At 50.1% G+C, this 18,284-nt stretch overlaps 1 protein-coding gene across 3 annotated transcripts in view; it reads left to right on the forward strand.

The window, feature by feature from the left end:
- Rab11fip3 (RAB11 family interacting protein 3) overlaps window positions 1-15,057 on the forward strand; it is a 79,793-nt gene extending 64,736 nt beyond the window's left edge. For all 3 annotated transcript variants that reach the window (XM_021186563.3, XM_029470952.2, XM_021186565.3), the window contains 8 exons: window positions 1,244-1,337; window positions 6,991-7,094; window positions 10,738-10,878; window positions 11,621-11,702; window positions 12,318-12,455; window positions 12,712-12,867; window positions 13,009-13,149; window positions 13,240-15,057. In XM_021186563.3, the coding sequence (XP_021042222.1) occupies window positions 1,244-1,337; window positions 6,991-7,094; window positions 10,738-10,878; window positions 11,621-11,702; window positions 12,318-12,455; window positions 12,712-12,867; window positions 13,009-13,149; window positions 13,240-13,353 (970 nt within the window). In that variant the 3' untranslated portion in view covers window positions 13,354-15,057. The remainder of the gene's footprint in view (window positions 1-1,243; window positions 1,338-6,990; window positions 7,095-10,737; window positions 10,879-11,620; window positions 11,703-12,317; window positions 12,456-12,711; window positions 12,868-13,008; window positions 13,150-13,239) is intronic.
- The last annotated feature ends 3,227 nt before the right edge of the window (window positions 15,058-18,284 follow it).

Raw genomic sequence — 18,284 nt, forward strand, 5'->3', positions numbered from 1 at the left:
TCCCAAGGCTGTCTATAAAACACCCATGTTGAAACCTCACTGAAGCCCCTTACTTGCTTACAGATTGTCCCTGCTTCCTAAGAGAAGGCTCAGTAAGCTTGAATGCTTTATCGGGGTCACACAGATGTAAGTGTCAGGCTGTCAGCTTTAGAGCCTGGCCCCAAGTGTGGGACAAACTCAGCACACAGCTTTGCTGCTGCTTCTGTATAAGAGCCCTGAAGGGTGTGTGAGCTGCTGCTAAGTTAGCCTTACCAGCTAAACAAGTTAGTCTGAACCATAAGCGAGTGTCCACCTGAGGAATCCCTGTCCCGGCATCTGCACCTGAGGAGTGGCCCCTGCCAAGAGCACCGAGAGTGGTCCTGGCTGTTACATGAGACTGTGGGGCTACTGTCTGAACCTGGCTGGTCAGCATCCTTGTCCACTGGCACTGGTGCCCTAGAGGACTGTGTACCTGGTCCTTACCTAGTTCAACTGGACCTAGGTCTACCTGTGACCCACAATATGATCTGAGTGACTCCTGGGACTCATAGCCCTCTCGGGACCCTTAACTGTCAGTACCACAGAGAACACACTAGAAACCCAGTGTCAGGAATGTATCCCAGCCGAGGCAGGTGGAGCTCTGAATTTGAGGCCAGCCTGGTCTACATGTTGAGTTCCAAACTAACCAGGCAACATCTACAAGGCAAGATGTGTCTCAGAACAGAAACAACAGAATGTCTGTAGCGCTTGCAGAGTGGGACTGAAGCAGGAAGGCAGACTGTAAGTGAAGGTAAAAAGCCCAAGTGCCCCCCTCTCCACACCAGCAGCAGACATTCACACATGGAGGTGTACTGGACAGGAGGCAGCACCTGAGTGAATGCCTGACTGTCCTCTCGTGGACGGATGCGGTTCTGTTTCATCCCTTGGGGAGGAATGACGAGCTTTATTGCCCTCTGGTCCAAAGTACCCTGTTGGTGCCCTCAGCTGACAGGGAGAGACGTGCTGTCAGGCTCCAAAGGGTGCAGGGAGGACCCAGGCTACAGAAGGCAATCTTGGTTCCCAGCTTCTTGGTAAAGGCGTCCGGCCCAGGGACACTCCTTAGTGGTGCTTTGATCAGGAGAACACTGCCCCCCAGGAGGAGTGAGGGCGTGTGCTCCCTGATGCTGACCTCTTCCTTTCAGAGGGACTTGGAAGTACTCTTGTGTGAAGAACCTGTTGTTTGTATTTTCCCATTCTTCCCTCTGCTGTTGATTCTTTTGTATAGGTATCTGCACCAGTCGGGGACCCTGACTATGGAGGCCCTGGAGGACCCTCTCCCAGAGCCTGTGGAGTGCCCAGAGGAGGACATTGCAGACAAGGTAGGCGCTGCATGCTGTGGGCTGGGCAGAGGTGTAAGGCGGTAAGACCAGAATGTGATGGGGCTGAGGGCCTGTCTGTCCCGTGTGCTCTGTTAGGTAGTGGGTGGTGCTTAGCAGCACCTGGTCTCTTCTTCACACTTGAGTATTGTCGGGACAGCTCAGCAGTGGTGTCATCTAGCTAATTAGATCCTTTGTTCAGCCCTGGCTCCCTCAAATGCTTGTGTTATAAAAGGGACATTCCATAGGATTTGAGCAGAGCAAGCCAGGAGTAGAACTAAACAGGAGCCATACTAGTTTATTATATTCTCTTATTGTGTGTATATGTGTGTATATGTGGTTACACTAATGCACACACATTGTGGAAGTTCTAGGAGAAAGAGAGCGAACCATCTCTCCGGACTGTCATTAGTTACTGTGCTCTATTGGACCTGGAAATATGAGTCATTTCAGGGGTCACCAAGGGCATCTGCCGATTATAGAGCTTACCTTGGCTCTTACAGTTTCAGAGGGCAGAGTCTCTGACCACCACCTGCAGCAGTCAGGGACAGCTGGGAGCATGGCAGCAGGCAGACTGGTATGGAACTGGAACAGCAACTGAGAGCTCACATCTTAACCATGAGGCAGAGTGAGCTAACTAGGACTGGGGGTGGGGGTGGGGTTGAAAACTCAAAGCCTGCCTCTGGTGACACACTTCCTCCAACAAAGCCACACCTCCTCTTCCTTCCCAGGCAGTTCCTTCAGCTCAGGACCCTATAGTTTTGTGGCCGTGCCATAATACACAATGCCTGTAGTACATCTTCAAACGTCCCAGCATCTTTCAGTCTCAGCATGATTTAAAAGGCCTAACTCTCTGAGTCTCAAGATAATCTCTTAATTGTAACTATAAGTAAACTCAAAAAGGAAATCACATGCTTCCAGCATGCAGTACACAGAATATATCCCACTTCAGAAGAGACGGACAGGGGGACAATGGGGAAATATTGAACCAAAGGAAGACCAAAACCTAGCAGGGCAAACTTCAAATCTTGTAGTTCCATGTCTAGTGTCAAAGGGCAGAGGTGGCTCCACCCTCCCAGCTTTGCTGACTGTGACACACTTCTCTCTCTTGGGCTGATTCCACTCCTTGTGTGCAGCTCTTCCTGACAGACACCTCACAGCTCTGGCATCTCCAGTATCTTGGGGTCTCTAACAAGATCCAGTCTTCACTTTCACAGCTTCTCACAATGGCCTCCCTGAGACACAGGCACGCGCGTGTACACACACACACACACACACACACACACACACACACGACACTATTACTGTGATAAGGCACCATGACCAAAGAAGACAGATATTACTTGGGATTTACAGCTTCAGAGAGATTCGAGTCCATCACCATCATGTCAGGGAGCGTGGCAGCAGGCAGGCGGGCAGGCAGGCAGGCGGGCAGGCAGGAACGGCACTAGAGGAGCAGCTGAGAGCTCACATTGTGAGACAGAGCCATGAGACAGAGAGAACCCTGGGAAGCGTGGGGGCTTTTGAAACCTCAAAGTTGGACTCCAGTGACACACTTCCGCCAGTCCTTCCCAGTTTCAACTGGGAACCAACTCTAGCTGTCTTAGTCACGGTTTTATAGGGGAAAAGAACTTACAGAATGAATCTATATATTATATATACATTATATGTATGTGTACAGAGAGAAACAGACACAGAGACAGAGAGACAAACAGACAGAGACAGACAGACAGACAGACAGACTGACAGAGATGGGGATTTATTAGAACAGTTTACAGGCTGTGGTCCAGCTTATCTAACCATGGCCGTGTACCACTGGAAGGCCCAAAGAATCTAGTAGTTGTTTAGTTCACAAGGCTGGATGTCTCATCTGCTCTCCAGTATAAGCCAGAAGCCTGAAAAAAATGGGCTCTGATGCCAGTGAAGACTTGCCAGCGAGAGTGAGGGCAAGCAGGCAAAGAGACAGCTGCCTTCTTCTGTGTCCCCTGTATAAGTGGCCAGCAGCTGTGGTCCAATTGAAGATGGTCTTCCCACTTCAACTTATTTAACTATTAAAGGATACCCTCAAAACTAAAATATACAGCCCTTGAGAGGCAGAGGGAAGTGGATCTCAGAATTTGAGGCCAGCCTGGTCTACGGATTCCAGAACAGCAAGGCCTACCAAGAATAGCCATGACAATTTCCCAACTTGTCAACTTAACAAACAATCATGCCTCGTGTTGTATTTAATTGCCAAATGAAAACAATAACCAGGTAATAATTACACCTAGCATCATAAAACAGTCCCACATACAATCCCAAATAGGTTGCAATGTTCCTTGAGAGACATTCTTTTAGTATCTCAAATTTAAGTATGATAGCTATTGATATTCTCTTAATTGGTGTGATTTTTTTCATGACAAAGAAATTGAGGAAAGAAAACTGAAATATCTATACAAACACATTCAGATATTACATTCAGATAGGCTAGAAACGGTCTTGTAGGTTGTTACGATCACATGGCCCTGGCTGGTGTTCATAACTACCTCCCTCTCCTACCCATTCCGCATTCCCTCCACCTTAAGTACCTCAGCAGTGTTGGCACATTTCCTGGAGGGATGACCCGGACTGTCATTCCTGAAGGGTCTCTTCCCTCTGCCCTCCTGCCTGGATTAGCTTGTTGTTTTTGTTTCCGACAGATTTTAGTCACAGGGCACGGCAGCACCGAGGGTCACCCAAAGGATCTCCTGCACTCCACACATCATCTCCTTAGCACCACTGTGGAAAAGCAATCCAATTTCACCTGGAAATCTGGTCAATTGCCACTCCTAACGCTGTTCTTCCTGTGTCTCAGTCTGCCGTCGTAAAGGCATCGGGTCTGTTGGACCCAGGGACTCACTCTTTGCCCAGCAGAAACAACTCTAAGACTTCCATTCAACGATAAAAGCCCTCACTCCACAGGTCAGGTGACCAACAAGAGACGTCTACTTCTAAGTATATCTATCTCGATTATAATAGCTACAGGATGAGTTCAGGGACCTCGCACCCCCAACCAAACTGAAGTCAGACTTCAGCAAAAACTCCATTAATCACCTGACCTCCCTAAGCCCCTTGTCTAAATGGAGGGCCACAATGTTTCTTGAGGATTCCTGGAGTCAGCATCAATTCAGAACCAGCAGACCTGGGAAAGTCCGATTTCCCTTCCCCACAGTGTGCAGTTAACCTTATAAAAGGCCGCGGCACATGTCCCTGTGAGGATGAACTGTGGAAGGCTAACAGTAAACCTCTTAGGTCTTTTATCAGGGTCCTTCCTCAGGGGAACCTGGCCATCCCTTTATTCAAGGGGTTCTGGGTCTGCAGACTGGCTCGAGCCTGGGATTGGATCACAGGCCCAGATTCCCTTCTGCCATGATCCAGTGGAGCCTTTCTTCATTTGTTTCAGGATGTTTCTGCTTACACATATCAAACAAAATGCAGTAGGCTTCTTATCTATGTCATGCCTGGAGACACCATGATTGATTAGCCAATACCAAAGGTCCATACGAGTCATGCCACCATCAGATTCACTTTGCCTGTGCTGCCCATTACAATAAGTAAATCACCTTTGGCAGTCAGTGGTGCCACCTGGCCCCTGTGGTTTCTGGGCACGGTTGAACCCGTTGTATTTAATCTTCCAGACTAAGGCCTGCAGAGCTCTTCAGGTATGCCAGGGACCCTCTCAGTGTTTTTTTGTCTTACACTATTAGTGAAGGGCAAGTCTTAGTGGGCCTTCCCCTTGTGGAGGATTAGGTTTTCAGCATACACACTCTAGCATTGCAACTTCCTTGAGCCTTACAATCCTTCATGCACACTAAGCCAAGGGATACGTGGCGTGGCATCTGCAGCTCCATTTCAGGAGGCCATCTCCTGAGCCATGCTTCAGCCACCACTCAGACTTCCGACAACTTTTGGTTTAGTTTGGTTTTTTTTTTTTTTTTCTGTTTTTCAAGAGGATTTCTCTGTAGCCTTTGGCTGTTCTGGAACTAGCTCTGTAGACCAGGCTGGCCTCAAATTTATAGAGAGCTGCCTGCCTCTGTCTCCCAAGTGCTGGGATTGAAGGTGTATACCACTACCCCCTGGCTTTTGACACCTTTCTTTACCTGTGAGAGCTTCCTTAGTAAGCCTAGAATCTCCACTCAGAGGGCCCATACCAACAAACTCAGCTTGATCCAATTTTATGTTCCTTCCACCATTATCCCACACCCTTAAATCCCACACGTTCCCCAAACTTCTGCTACAGTGAGTTAGCAAACTCATTAAGCTCCTTGGCGCGCGGTGCTTCTCCTCATGGACTTTACAAGCTCCCCTCTAGGAGCCTGCTCAGCCTTACGTCTGGCTCTGGGTCTGGAGGCAGCATTGGTCAGCCCTGAAGAGCATCAGTACTGTGCTGTCTGTCATTTCCTCCAGAGAAGTCACTGCTGGCTCACAGACAATGGAGGCTTGAGTTCCTCTGTCCAAGGTGGAAAGGCAATGTCTCAGGTGTTGGAATCCATCTTCTGCTGGGTGGGGAGACTCCCTCCTCAGGGGAGGTAAACCCTTGAGAATCTGGGTTCAAAGTTCATTAAGGCCCTCCCACCATTTCCACCCCAAGATACTGGATTCCATTCTTTACCAATTAGTGCTATCACTTCAGCAGCTGGTGCCCTCCTAGGCTGGGGCTCACAGGTGGGGTTGTAGTTAACTCTACATGTAGTTGAGCTGACAACCCAGAATAGCCATCACAACAGCCACGTAAGTACACTTGTGTCCTTTGGGGCCATTGTCATCTTCAATACCACAGAGGGAGAAGTCCACCATGAGCTTGCTTGGTGTACATTTGCGGAGCCTGGCCAAGTGCGGTCATGCCCCTTTGCCAAGGGCCCGAATGAGTCTGGGAAGGGTGGCAGCACCAACCCTACCTGTTTACTCCTGTACCCACCAGGCACCTGTGCCCGGCCTTGCCCTTTGCTGGCACCTCACCACCCTCATCTTGCTGCCCATTTGGCTTCCTCTGTATCTTGCCCCACTTCCCTGCCTTTCCTCACCTGTACTCATGTGACTCACACGAAGGCGTCCCTACAGCCACCTGACGTCCTCTGTACTCGGCCATGCGTTCAGTTCACCTGTGTCTCCTTGGCTTGAGCTCTCCTGACCTTCCATTTCCCTTGCCTGCCTTGGCGCCTCCTGTTTGGTTTCAGCCAGGCCTCTCCTTTGCTGTGTTCCTTTCTGCACAGTATCTTCAGGGCTCTGTGTTCTGAGGCTACATCCTTCCTCTGCTTGTCTCCTTGTGGTATCTTCTCTCCTGAAGGAGGAAAAGACTGAGACATGGCCCTTTCTGTCCCTGCTGTCCCCAGCATCTGGGCCTCCATGAGTTTTGTATGGCATGAGTCTCACATGTGAACGTGTGTCTGGGTGAACCTCATGGTTCCAAGCACAAGCCGGGAGGCCACTAGAGCTTGAATTTCCCAATGCCATCTGCCCTGTTCTGTTGAGTTGGCTGTGCCTCTATGAGAGCTGCATGGCTCTGGATTTATGAAATAGTCTTTAAGGATGAGCATAACTCTCAGCAAGTGCATATGGGAATCCCATGCTGCCTCCCTTGCAGGTACAGCATCTGCCCCTTCCAACTTGTTCCTCAGGCAGTCATCTCTTTACCTAGGTCATCTTCCTAGAGAGACGGGTGTCAGAGCTGGAGAAGGACAGTGCAGCTGCTGGCGAACAGCATGGCAGGCTGAGGCAAGAAAACCTCCAGCTGGTGCACAGGTGAGTGTGGCCTGAGGCCTGGCATCACTCCCACCATACGCATCCTCTGCCCTATGCAGAGTCCTGCAGAAAACCTGTTCTTACCGGTTCCACCCATCCACTCACATGCTGGCTGGGTGCCAGGCATGGCCAGAGGACTATAACTGGTTGAAATGGGCTGGGCAGTGGTGGTGCACGCCTTTAATCCCAGCACTTAGGAGGCAGAGGCAGGTAGATTTCTGAGTTCGAGGCCAGCCTGGTCTTCAAAGTGAGTTCCAGGACAGCCAGAGCTACACAGAGAAACCCTGTCTCAACAAACAAACAAACAAACAAACAAACTGGTTGATCTGAGGCTCTGTAGATATGTGCCACAATATCACGGACGGAGAAGTGAGCAAGGGTACTACTTACCTGTATTCAAGCAGGAGAGTTCTATTCACTAGGAGCCAGGAGGGGAGGTGCAGCTTAAATGGAGAGCTGGGCCTGGCGTTTCGTATGTACATTCCAAACACTTGGGAGGTAGAGGTGAGAGAATTGTGAGTTCAGAGTTATTCTTGTTTATACAGTGTGTCCAAGACCAAGTTAAGGTATATGAAATGGTGCTAGGGAAATAGGCAGGTACATGCTTCCCTTAGCAAACATGGGGACCTGGGTACAAATCCTACGAAAAATGTTAGGCATGAGGGCACACACTTGTAATCCCAGCATTTGGGGGGCGGGGGGGGGGCGGAGAAGCAGGAGAATGCCTGGGACTTGCTGGTCATCTAGGGTAGTCAGGTCAATGAGCTTCAAAGGGAATGGACAGTACTACTAAAGATGACGCCTGAAGTCCTCTGTCTTCACATGCATGTACCACACACATGGAGAGAGAAGGGAGGGTTGGAGGGTAGGGAGGAAGGAAGAGAGATGGAGGGAGAGGGAGAGAGAGGAGGGAAAGAGAGGAGGGAGAGGCAGGAGGGAGGGAGGGAGGGAGGTTTTAAAAGCAGGCATGGAGAGATAGTTTAGCAGGTAAGAACACTGGCTGCTCTTACAGAGGATCTGGGTTTGATTCCTGCTACCTACCTGGCAGCTCACAACTGTCTATAAATCTAGTTCCAGAGAATCCAACACCCTCTTCTGGCCTCCACTACACACATGGGGTACATAGACAGACAAACAGGCAAAACACCTACACACATTAAAAACCAAGACTTTCGCCCGGTGTGGTAGCCCACGCCTTTAATCCCAGCACTTGGGAGGCAGAGGCAGGCGGATTTCTGAGTTCGAGGCCAGCCTGGTCTACAAAGTGAGTTCCAGGACAGCCAGGGCTACACAGAGAAACCCTGTCTCGAAAAACAAACAAACAAACAAACAAAACAAACAAACAAAACCCCAAAAACAAAAAAACCCAAAACAAACAAACAAAAAAAACCCAAGACTTTCAAAATAAATTAAACAATAAATAAATTCAAGTGAGATTGTTTCTCAGGAGTAGACTGTGTGCTGCATGAAGCTCTGAGTTCAGACCAGAGCCATGAAATGGGAAGATGTCGCCACACCCCGACAGAGCCTTTATAGCTCAGTTTTCTGGAGTACTTGGTACTCTGCATGGAGATGGCCCATATGGGAGCCTCTGATGACTGTTTCTGAGATTGTGGCCTGGGGAAAACATCCCCCTGGCCATCGGTCCTGGGTTAAGGCTTCTGAGGCTCTTGCTGCTCAGTAACTTTGGGGGGTGGTTACTTCCCCCATTCTACAAACAAGAAAATGGGGTTCGTGCAGCTTCCATGGTGTCCTCAGAGGACAGCGAGGAGGGCTTGTGGGCTGAGGGCAGAGCCCTGTCCTGGAAGAACAGATAGGGGGTGCAGTACAAGGCAGTGGATGGCCTCTGCAGACCTCAACCTTTTCAAGTGTCTTAGCCAAAAGCTGAAGAAGACAGGCTGTATGGTGTCCTCACAAATGTGCAAGACGAAATGGCATACAGTACTCTGCACAGAGCAAAGGAAGAGGCAGGGGCATGGTAAGTTTGAAGCCAGCTTGGGCCACAAAGTGAGGCCCTTTCAAAGCATAAGGAAGGGGAGCAGGTATGCTCTGGATGTGACAGGCCTTCACTAGCATGGAGTCTGGGCTACTGTTCTGCACATTCTCGGTGCTCTGTTTATCACCCTGGACCCTCCCTCCATGTGGCTCTCAATGGTTTATCTGCTGAGTGCTCGATCTTTAACTCTGAGAAATGGGCACATGCATGTGCACACACAATCAGATCAAGGCCATTGGTTTTCTTACTCAAACTTGGGTAGTTAGGCTTAGAGACACCTTTACCGTCCAGAGCATCTTGCAAAGCTCTCACCTTCTGAAGCTCTCCGTAGAGTCTTCGTTTTCTCCTCAGCCTTGACTTCTCTTGGTCAAGATAGATCAGTTAGATAGAACTTTCATTTTCCCCATTTTCCTAAGCTCCGATGCTATCTTGTCCTTTCCCTGTTTTCCTTATGTAATGTCTTCTGTTTTGGTTTTGAAACTTTCTTTTCTGTTTTAATTTTCTTACTCATTTTCACTTTCTCCTTTTCTCCCCAGTTCTGTCTCTCACTGGAGTCAGCTCAGCGTCTTGCATATGCTGAGCAGGCCCTCACCTTCTGAGCCACAGCCTCCTAAGATTAATGTCTAAGACTTATTTTTGGTCTTCAAGACAGGGTTTCACCTTGTAGCCCTGGCTGTCTGGGAGCTCTCTCTATCGACCAGGCTGGCCCTGAACTCCTGCCTCTGCCTCCCAAGAGCTGGGATTAAAGGTGTGTGTCTGTTCTTCCCATAGCGTGCCACTCTCAGTCCCACACAGCCACAGACAGGTGGCTTCCACACCATCAGTGTTGGTGTGACATGTCTTTATGTGTGCTACAAACCCCTGTGCTGTCTGGTGCTCTTTACTGCTCTTCATTCTCATTTACCAAAGAGATGCTGAGGCGCACACGCTAGGGTACAGCTTCTTCACAGCTGTGGACAGGGCTGGCAGCACTTTTCTCAGGACTATGTCTGACCAGTCCTATCTTCTGCAGGAAGCTGGGGAAGAGGTCAGAGCCTCAAGCCTAAACTAGGCTCTTCTTAGAGATCCTGGAGGGGATAAGGTACAGAGTGAATCCTTCTCTCTAAGTGTGACTCCACCACAGCAATTAGGGCCTGCACATAAAAGGAGCTGATCTGGGTGGCTTAGTGGTTAAAAGCACTGACTGCTCTTCCAGAGGTCCTAAGTTCAATTCTCAGCAACCACATGGTGACTCACAACCAGCTGTAGTGGGGATTTGATGCCTTCTTCTGGTGTGTCTGAAGACAGCAACAGTGTACTCATGTACATGAAATAAATAAATCTTTTTTTTTAAGCGATTTTGGGTTTTTTGTTTTTGTTTTTATTTTTTAAAAAGAGCTGATCTAGCCCTTGGGTGTGATGTGGAAGCCTCACCACAGTCTAACTGTGCTGCCCCTAAAGTCTGGACTTGCCTCAGCAATATGTACCTGCTGTCACATTCGCTTTCTGCCCAGTGCTGTTGCCCAAAACTTTCTGACTCTTTCTTCAGGTTGTCCATGTCTAAGATTGTACTGGCATTCCTGAGACAGCTGCTACCTGGTCATTACACAGTGCCTCTGAACAACACTCCATACCCCTTACAGATGTGAACCCCCTCTTTGCCCTCAGAGCCAATGCCTTGGAAGAGCAGCTGAAGGAACAGGAGTTCCGAGCCCAAGAGAAGGTCCTGGAAGAGACCAGGAAGCAGAAGGAACTTCTGTGCAAGATGGAGCGTGAGAAGAGCATTGAGATCGAGAACCTGCAGGCCAGGTGAGCCAAGCTCAGGTGCAGGCAGGAGAACTCCTGTCTACCAAGGAAGTATAGCATCTAGGGAGAGCTTAGTAATGGAAAAAGGAATACTCAGCCCGGTGTTGGTGGTACACACCATTTATGCCAGCACCCAGGAACAGAGGCAAACAGATCTCTGGGAGTTCAAGCCAGCCTGGTCTACAGAGTTCCAGGACAGCCAGGGATACACAGAGAAAAACTCTTATCTTGAACACAAAAAAAGAAAAGAAAACAAAACAAAACAAAAGACAGAAAGAAATGAAGGGATGGAATGTGCAGCCCAGCTGGGTATAGGTTATGATATGCTACAGTGATGAGTAGGAAGACCACAGAGGAAACCAAGACAGACTGCACTCTCTACAGCTTTTCTGTAACTTAAAATTCCTAAACCCAAAGCACCTTTAAAAGCCATCATGGCCAGTGCAAGGTAGCACATAGCTGGAATCTTAGCACAGGAAATAAACTAGAGGATCAGGAATTGAAGGCCATCATGTCTACACAGAAAGATTGAGGCCAGCCTGGGCTTTATGATTCACTATCTCAAAATACAAAAACAGACCACAGAGAAGCTGGGTGGTGAGGTAAGGACTAGCCATGGCATTTGGGATTATTGTGGGTCACAGAACAGCTCCCAGTGATTGAGTATTCCTCCATAGCTACGCCTCCCTTGTCCTTTGGAGGTATATTTTAGGGGCGCCAGTCCTGACCTGTTCTTGTGTCCCAGGTTGCAGCAGCTGGATGAGGAGAACAGTGAGCTGCGGTCCTGCACACCCTGTCTGAAGGCCAACATTGAGCGCCTTGAGGAGGTGAGCTGCTGGCCTGGTGCTTGTGGGGAAGGCCTGCCTAGAGTAAATTCTGTCCTTTGCCCTCTGCTTGTCACACCAGCATAGAGCCAGGACACGTGGCCAGGGCCTTCTGAACAGGAAAGGCCAGGTTGGCAACAATGGGCCCTGCTGTGCTCAGATGTTCAGACCTGGGACCTGTAGGCCCAGAGCTCATACTACCAACTCATCTGAGGTGACTGGAAGACGGTCTTGCACATCACCAGAAAGAGGCAGTACTCTTCTGCCTCTTCTACCTTCTATTCCAGTCCTTTCACTGAGAGGCCACCCCCCCCCCCAGAGTGCCCTGTGGGAAGCTCTGAATATTTCCAGCCCACCTAGGCTACTCTTACACACCAGAGGAGGAGCCAAGCAGGAGCTAGATCTTGTCCAGATGAAGGTCCCTTGGCCTCAAGCAGGGCAGCTTTGACAGGATGACAGGAAAGCACAGACGTAGTCCTGTGCCATAGACTGAGAGCGGTATCCACAGCGTGTCACTAGACTGGAGATGAGTGGTCTAGAGCCCAGGCCATGGGGTCAGGCTGCATTTGTGGATAAAGCAGTGCCACGACCTGTCCACACAGGTGTCTGTCTTTGCAGGAGAAGCAGAAGATGCTGGATGAGATTGAGGAGTTGACACAGCGGCTCAGTGAGGAACAGGAGAATAAGAGGAAAATGGGGGACAGGCTGAGCCATGAGCGGCACCAATTCCAGAGAGACAAGGAAGCGACCCAGGAGGTGAGCTGGTTTGTCTCCCCACCATGGTCCCAGAGCTGGGCCATTCTTCTCTCCCTCCCCCCCCCCCCACCCATGGTCCCATGTTGTCTGATGTAGCCCACTGTTTGGTGGAGGCCAGGAAACAGTTTCCTGCCATGTTGGGCAGTGCCGTTGGAACTGAAACCACTGGGCAGTAGCTTCTTGGAACAGGTTAACGTCCTCCCAGGAGAGGGGGTCAGGCCAACTAGCCAGAGCCCACCTTGTGGTTGTCTCACAGCTGATCGAGGACCTCCGCAAGCAGCTAGAACATCTACAGCTCCTCAGACTTGAGGTGGAGCAGCGGCGGGGCCGCAGCAGCAGCCTGGGCCTGCAGGAGTACAACAGCCGTGCACGGGAGAGTGAGCTGGAGCAGGAGGTCCGCAGACTCAAACAGGTGTGGCTCTGCCCTTGCCTCTACCCTCACAGAAGCTCCTGAGAGGCTGGCATGAGAGGGGACACACAAGCTCGGGTCCTTCCTGGAAGGTCCTTGTCCCAGCAAGGGCACAGCCCAGTGTGACACTGCCATGTCCCCTAGGACAACCGTAACCTGAAGGAGCAAAATGATGAGCTAAATGGACAGATCATCACCCTCAGCATCCAGGGTGCCAAGAGCCTCTTCTCCACATCCTTCTCAGAATCACTGGCTGCAGAAATCAGCTCTGTCTCCCGAGATGAGGTACCTTGCCCTGCCTTTGTATAACCCTAGGTCTCTTTCTCCTATACAGGCCCCTTCCTTTCCCTGCATTGACCCTCTGCTTTCCTGCAGCTCATGGAAGCAATCCAGAAGCAGGAGGAGATCAATTTCCGCCTGCAGGACTACATTGACAGGATTATTGTGGCCATCCTGGAGACCAACCCATCCATCCTAGAGGTCAAGTAGTCCATCTTAGCCCAGTTTGGGCTGGTTAGAGACTCCACAGCACCCAGGAGTGGCCCTGTCTTGCCACAAAGAGCCCCGACCAGCAGGTCCTGCAGCTTACCAAGCCCAGGGTGTGTGGGGCCCTCATGCAGCTCGACTGGGAAAATACAGAAGGGCTGCAGAGGCAATAAGAAGGAAGAAAGGGAAGTCCACGGCAGGCAAAGAGTGGGGCTGGCTCTTTGAACATCAGGAAACCAGGGCCTCCCACCACAAGCCAGCCTCACCAACAACATCCATGTCTGCTCAGCAGTATGCAGATATGTGGGGATAATCTCTCAGGCTGGCATGGGCCCCTTTCTGCTATGTGCCCTATTAGGAAGAGAGAGAGAGAGAATGAGTCCTCCCTCAGTTGCTGCCTCTCACTCCTGCTGACATGGTGCCACCCAAGCTTGGCCATTCCCACATAGTCAGCAAGCTGAGGACCCAAAGCTGGACATAGAAATGGTAGTGTTGGAAAGACAGACAGGCAAAGACGGCATACGTTGGGTCTGCTTCCAGTCCATAGGCCACCAATTCTCCTTGCGCTGCTCAGGCCTTCTCTCACCAGATGGGCTTCCATTCACCTTCGGACCCAGGGCCTCCAAGCCACACAGCTATTCTTTGGCCAGACCCTCACTACAGTAACTCACCAACTCTGGCTCTTGTAGGGGCTGGAGCAGCTAGTTCATGCTGACTGTGGAACTCACTTCCTGGACTGATGAGCACGGTCAGCCTCTGACCCCAGTGCAGGTGCTGCTTCTCCTCAGGTGTGGCCTACCTTGGCTCCTGGACCCACACCCTCCTCAGGCTGACTTTACTGCCTTGGGAGAAGTCTACATTTCCCAGACAATAGTCTAGGCCTCTGGAACAGTTTCCTTCTCTGCTTTTGACTTTAAATCCCTGGGTGTCCCCCAGGAGTCATTTTGCTAGTGGATAACGGAGGAGGTTCTGCACTGAGCCAGAGGCATAGGAAGGCTTGCTGTCTGCCCTGCACCACCCAGAGCTGCTGGGCCTGAGCCTGAGCACTAGCCGGAGTCTGGGCACAGTGTCTGAGACCACACCATAGGCTGCGTGAGTGTGTGTATGCAAGTGTGTGCGCAAGTGTGTGCGCATGCATGAGTGCGCACGCAAGTGTGAGTGTATGAATGCTTGTGCCCACACATGCTGCCCTGCATCCCTTCACTGCCTATCCCCCTGCTCCCGCCTCACTTCTACACTACAGTTTAAGATGTTGCCTCGCATTGTACATTTTGGGGAAAGCCTTGTGTGTAAATCAGTGTAAACTTGGAGGAGAGATTTTTCTATCATGTAGAGTAGGTATTTTTTATAGATTGAAGGTTGATCAATTTTTTAATACTTTCCAGAGAGAAAACTATCTGTGTATACATATGAAATATATATATATATATGTATAATATATCAATACTGGAGCCCCGCCTTTCTGTGCCCAGGTCCAGGCCCTGTGTAAGGGCTTGCAGCCTGTCTCTGCTGTCCACCCTGCAGTGCTCACTTTAAACACAGGTCTCTAGGAGACCCTGAGAAACACACCAATCACCAACTTGCTCATGACGTTGCTTCAGCTCCCTGAGAAGTAGCTCTTCCCCCAGGGCATGGAAGGATGGGAGGCCAGCAGGACCCTGCCCCATGTGTCAGCTACCACAGATTAAAGCTGTTACCGCACACGGAGCCGGCTTCTTTCTCCACAGGCTGGTGGGCTGGGTGGCTATGGGCCTTGCTTTTGTCTCCCTCGGGTTTCTAGGGAGATGACGTTGGCCGTTTAAGTACAGACCAAAGAAACCCACTGTTTTCTGCCCTGATCAGGTCAGGCTGAGACTCCAGGACTTCTCCTCTAGGATGGGCAGAGTCTAGGTCCTGAAGTGAGTCGTTCTATTGACAGTCACTTCTAAAGGCAAGTTCCCAATGACCTCCCACAGCCCCTTAGTGGTAAGACTTGTGCCCTGAATACAGCCCAGCAGGACCATAGGAGCCTCAGTCGAGGTTGCCACACAGGCAGAGGGGAAAGTATAGATGTGAATCTCACAGATCTCAGGGACGGTGCTCTGACCCCTGGCCTACACATCCTGTGTCCAAGAGGAATCACTGTATTGTGGTCAGAGGGTATAGTGAAATATTGAGAGCCATCGAGAATGGAAAGAGGTATATTATGAAGAGTTTAAGTGGCACAGTAGACCCTGACACCACACATCATCAGAACAGCAAACCATGTACCTATTGCACTCCCAGTTAGGTTCTCGCGATGGGAATTTAAATGACACCATCAAGGCTCCTCTGCCTAGGAAAGGCTAGAAATAAACCAGGAGCACAACGCACCAAAGCCTGGCAGCTCCTCGGTTTATTTCCCAGGTAAGCGTTGTCCATTCAACCCCCAGTGGAAGATTCTGAGGGACCTGAGCCCCAGGCAGACAGCTCTGCATTTGGGATCTGCTGTAAAGGGATCTCATGTTTGAAATGGGTTGTTAGTAGAAACATTCCAGGAAAAGCTGTCCAAGAATTTTCTGTATGGGCCCACCACTATGCCTAGAGGATAATCCCAGAAGTTGGCATCCTCTAGCAGACTCACTATACTTCTGATGGTGGGGGTGTGGAGGGAGTGGCCACAGGACTTGCCAACTCTTGAACCTACAGCAAGTGGAACTCTGCCCAAAGCAAATCCTGTCTCCAGTTGGCCTCTGACATTGTTTTTATCTTCCTAGTCTTGGTCAGTTATCTGTTAGAGAACAACATAGATGAAGCCTAGCCTCTGCAAATTGAAATTGATCCTAGTCTCCCTGACCCTGAGGAATTGTGGTGAGCCCAGGTACTTACACATATCTGCTCTGAACCTGCTGACATTTTGGAATCTTAGAAGCAGCCCAGAGCATAACAGGAATTTTAGCCAGGAACCTCCATTTACATTTTCCATGAGGTTGGTGTGCTGACTTGTGTTATATGTCACTTGCGGAAATCAGAGAAATTTAGACCCAAGTTTTAGACCTGACTAACCTGCCAGTCTTGTCTAAAGCTTTCTGAGTCTTCCTAAACCTCGGTTTTCACATGTGCTAGGCAAGCACTAACTGCACTGTGTCTGCAGTATGCACCTTATAACTGTACCTTTGTGTTTTGTTTATTGAGACAGGGTCTTATGTGATTTGGTCTCCAAACTTGGAGAGATCTGCCTGCCTCTGCCTCCCAAGTGCAAGAGCTGTGGTTAAAGGAGTGCACCATCTTGACCCACCCCTCTACTTTTTGAGACAAAACCTTGAACTTTGTAGCCCAGGTCAACTTTGAACTCATGACCCTCCTGCCTCAGTCTCCTTAGTAGGACTATGCAACTATACCTAAACAAGGTCTGTTTTCTTTGTAGCTATGGCCCCAAAACTATGAGGAAAAGTGTTGGGTCCCATCTGCTCAAGAGTCAGGGTGGTTGATCTATGGCTTCTGTCCCTGCAAAGCTCTCTCTGCCCTTCTTGACCTCTGAGGGTGTCCTGTGGTCTATCCACTCAACAGGGTTTCTGTCTTCTGGCCCATACTACACTAGCATAGATCAGGGCTCAGCCAACCTGGGATGATCCAGCATTGCCTGCTGCGTGATCATCTTAGTGCGGTGATACATCATTGCACTAGTGATGATCCACAGTGACCAGAGATGCTGCAAAGGACTGTCCTGGATCCAGCTTGGCCATTCTTCTGATCATGGGCATCACCTACTGATGAGTGGTCAAGGTACTGCTAATCTGGATGAATGATCTATCTTCCCCATGATGATAGCTCTTTCTTCTAGTTTCCATAATGCTGACTCAATAAAGAGGCCATTAAGTGACTGCTCATTGCTGAATGAGCAGTGACTTCACCACTGTGTCAGGGGGCTCAGGAAGACAGCCTCTGCTCCTGGGTTGCCAAAATTTGGTGTCTTCCCCATTCAGGCATAGGTGTCCCCACAGCATCCTGAATTCAATGGCCGGTCTTTAGCTTTCTAGCTTCTGGAGCATGAATGATTTACCAGAAACATTATCTGTAGTCTCTACTGAGCCAGACTCAGGTTTTCTGGGTCCTGGGGCAAATAGTACCCAATCTCTCACACAACAAAGTGCAGGGTGTCCTTTTGCTATGTGCTATGGCTGCCTTAGCAGCCTGACTTTTTTTTTTTTTTTTTTTTTTTTTGAGACAGGGTTTCTCCGTATAGCCCTGGCTGCCCTGGAACTCACTTTGTAGACCAGACTGGCTTCGAACTCAGAAATCTGCCTGCCTCTGCCTCCCGAGTGCTGGAATTAAAGACATGGGCCACAACGCCCGGCTAGCAGCCTGATTCTTAGCTTCCAGTTGCAGAGGACAAGTGGCTGGAATTAAGTTAATTCGGGGAGCCAAAGGGCTCTAAAGGGAAAAAGCTTGGGGGGCTCTTGTGAACATAGCTCAAAGGACTTAGGAAGATGCCAGTGTTTCTCTAGAAAAAGTGACGTGCCTATCTAGCACTCGAGTAAACACGGACCTCAGATGGAGTAACCTCGGAAGGAGCAGTTCCAGCACGGTTGCTGCTTCAGACCGTTGGGAAAGAAACCAGAAGTCGCTGGAAGAGGTCGAAAGCAGCCAAGGCAGCTAGGTTGGACTGTACCACCTACTGCCCCAACGCAGCAGACAACCGGTTCAGACCTTGTACAAAATCACGACCTAAACTCCCGACATCTCTCCTGGCGCAGTAACACTCGAACCGCGTGGACGCCTACCGGAGCTTTGCCCAGAGCCCATCTTAAGGGGATCCTGGGAGCTGTAGTCCGTCCTCTTCCCGGATCCAGCGCGCCTCATCAAACTAGCTTGGGAGTACCAACTGTATCCGTGAACTGAGCGTCTCCTGTCACGTTGGGAGGGCGAGATCTCAGGGAAAGGGTAGAGGGTAGGACCATTCATGGACTACAACT

Source organism: Mus caroli, unplaced genomic scaffold, assembly GCF_978045245.1.
Source record: "Mus caroli unplaced genomic scaffold, Mus_caroli_1 scaffold_18, whole genome shotgun sequence".
NCBI lineage: Eukaryota > Metazoa > Chordata > Mammalia > Rodentia > Muridae > Mus > Mus caroli.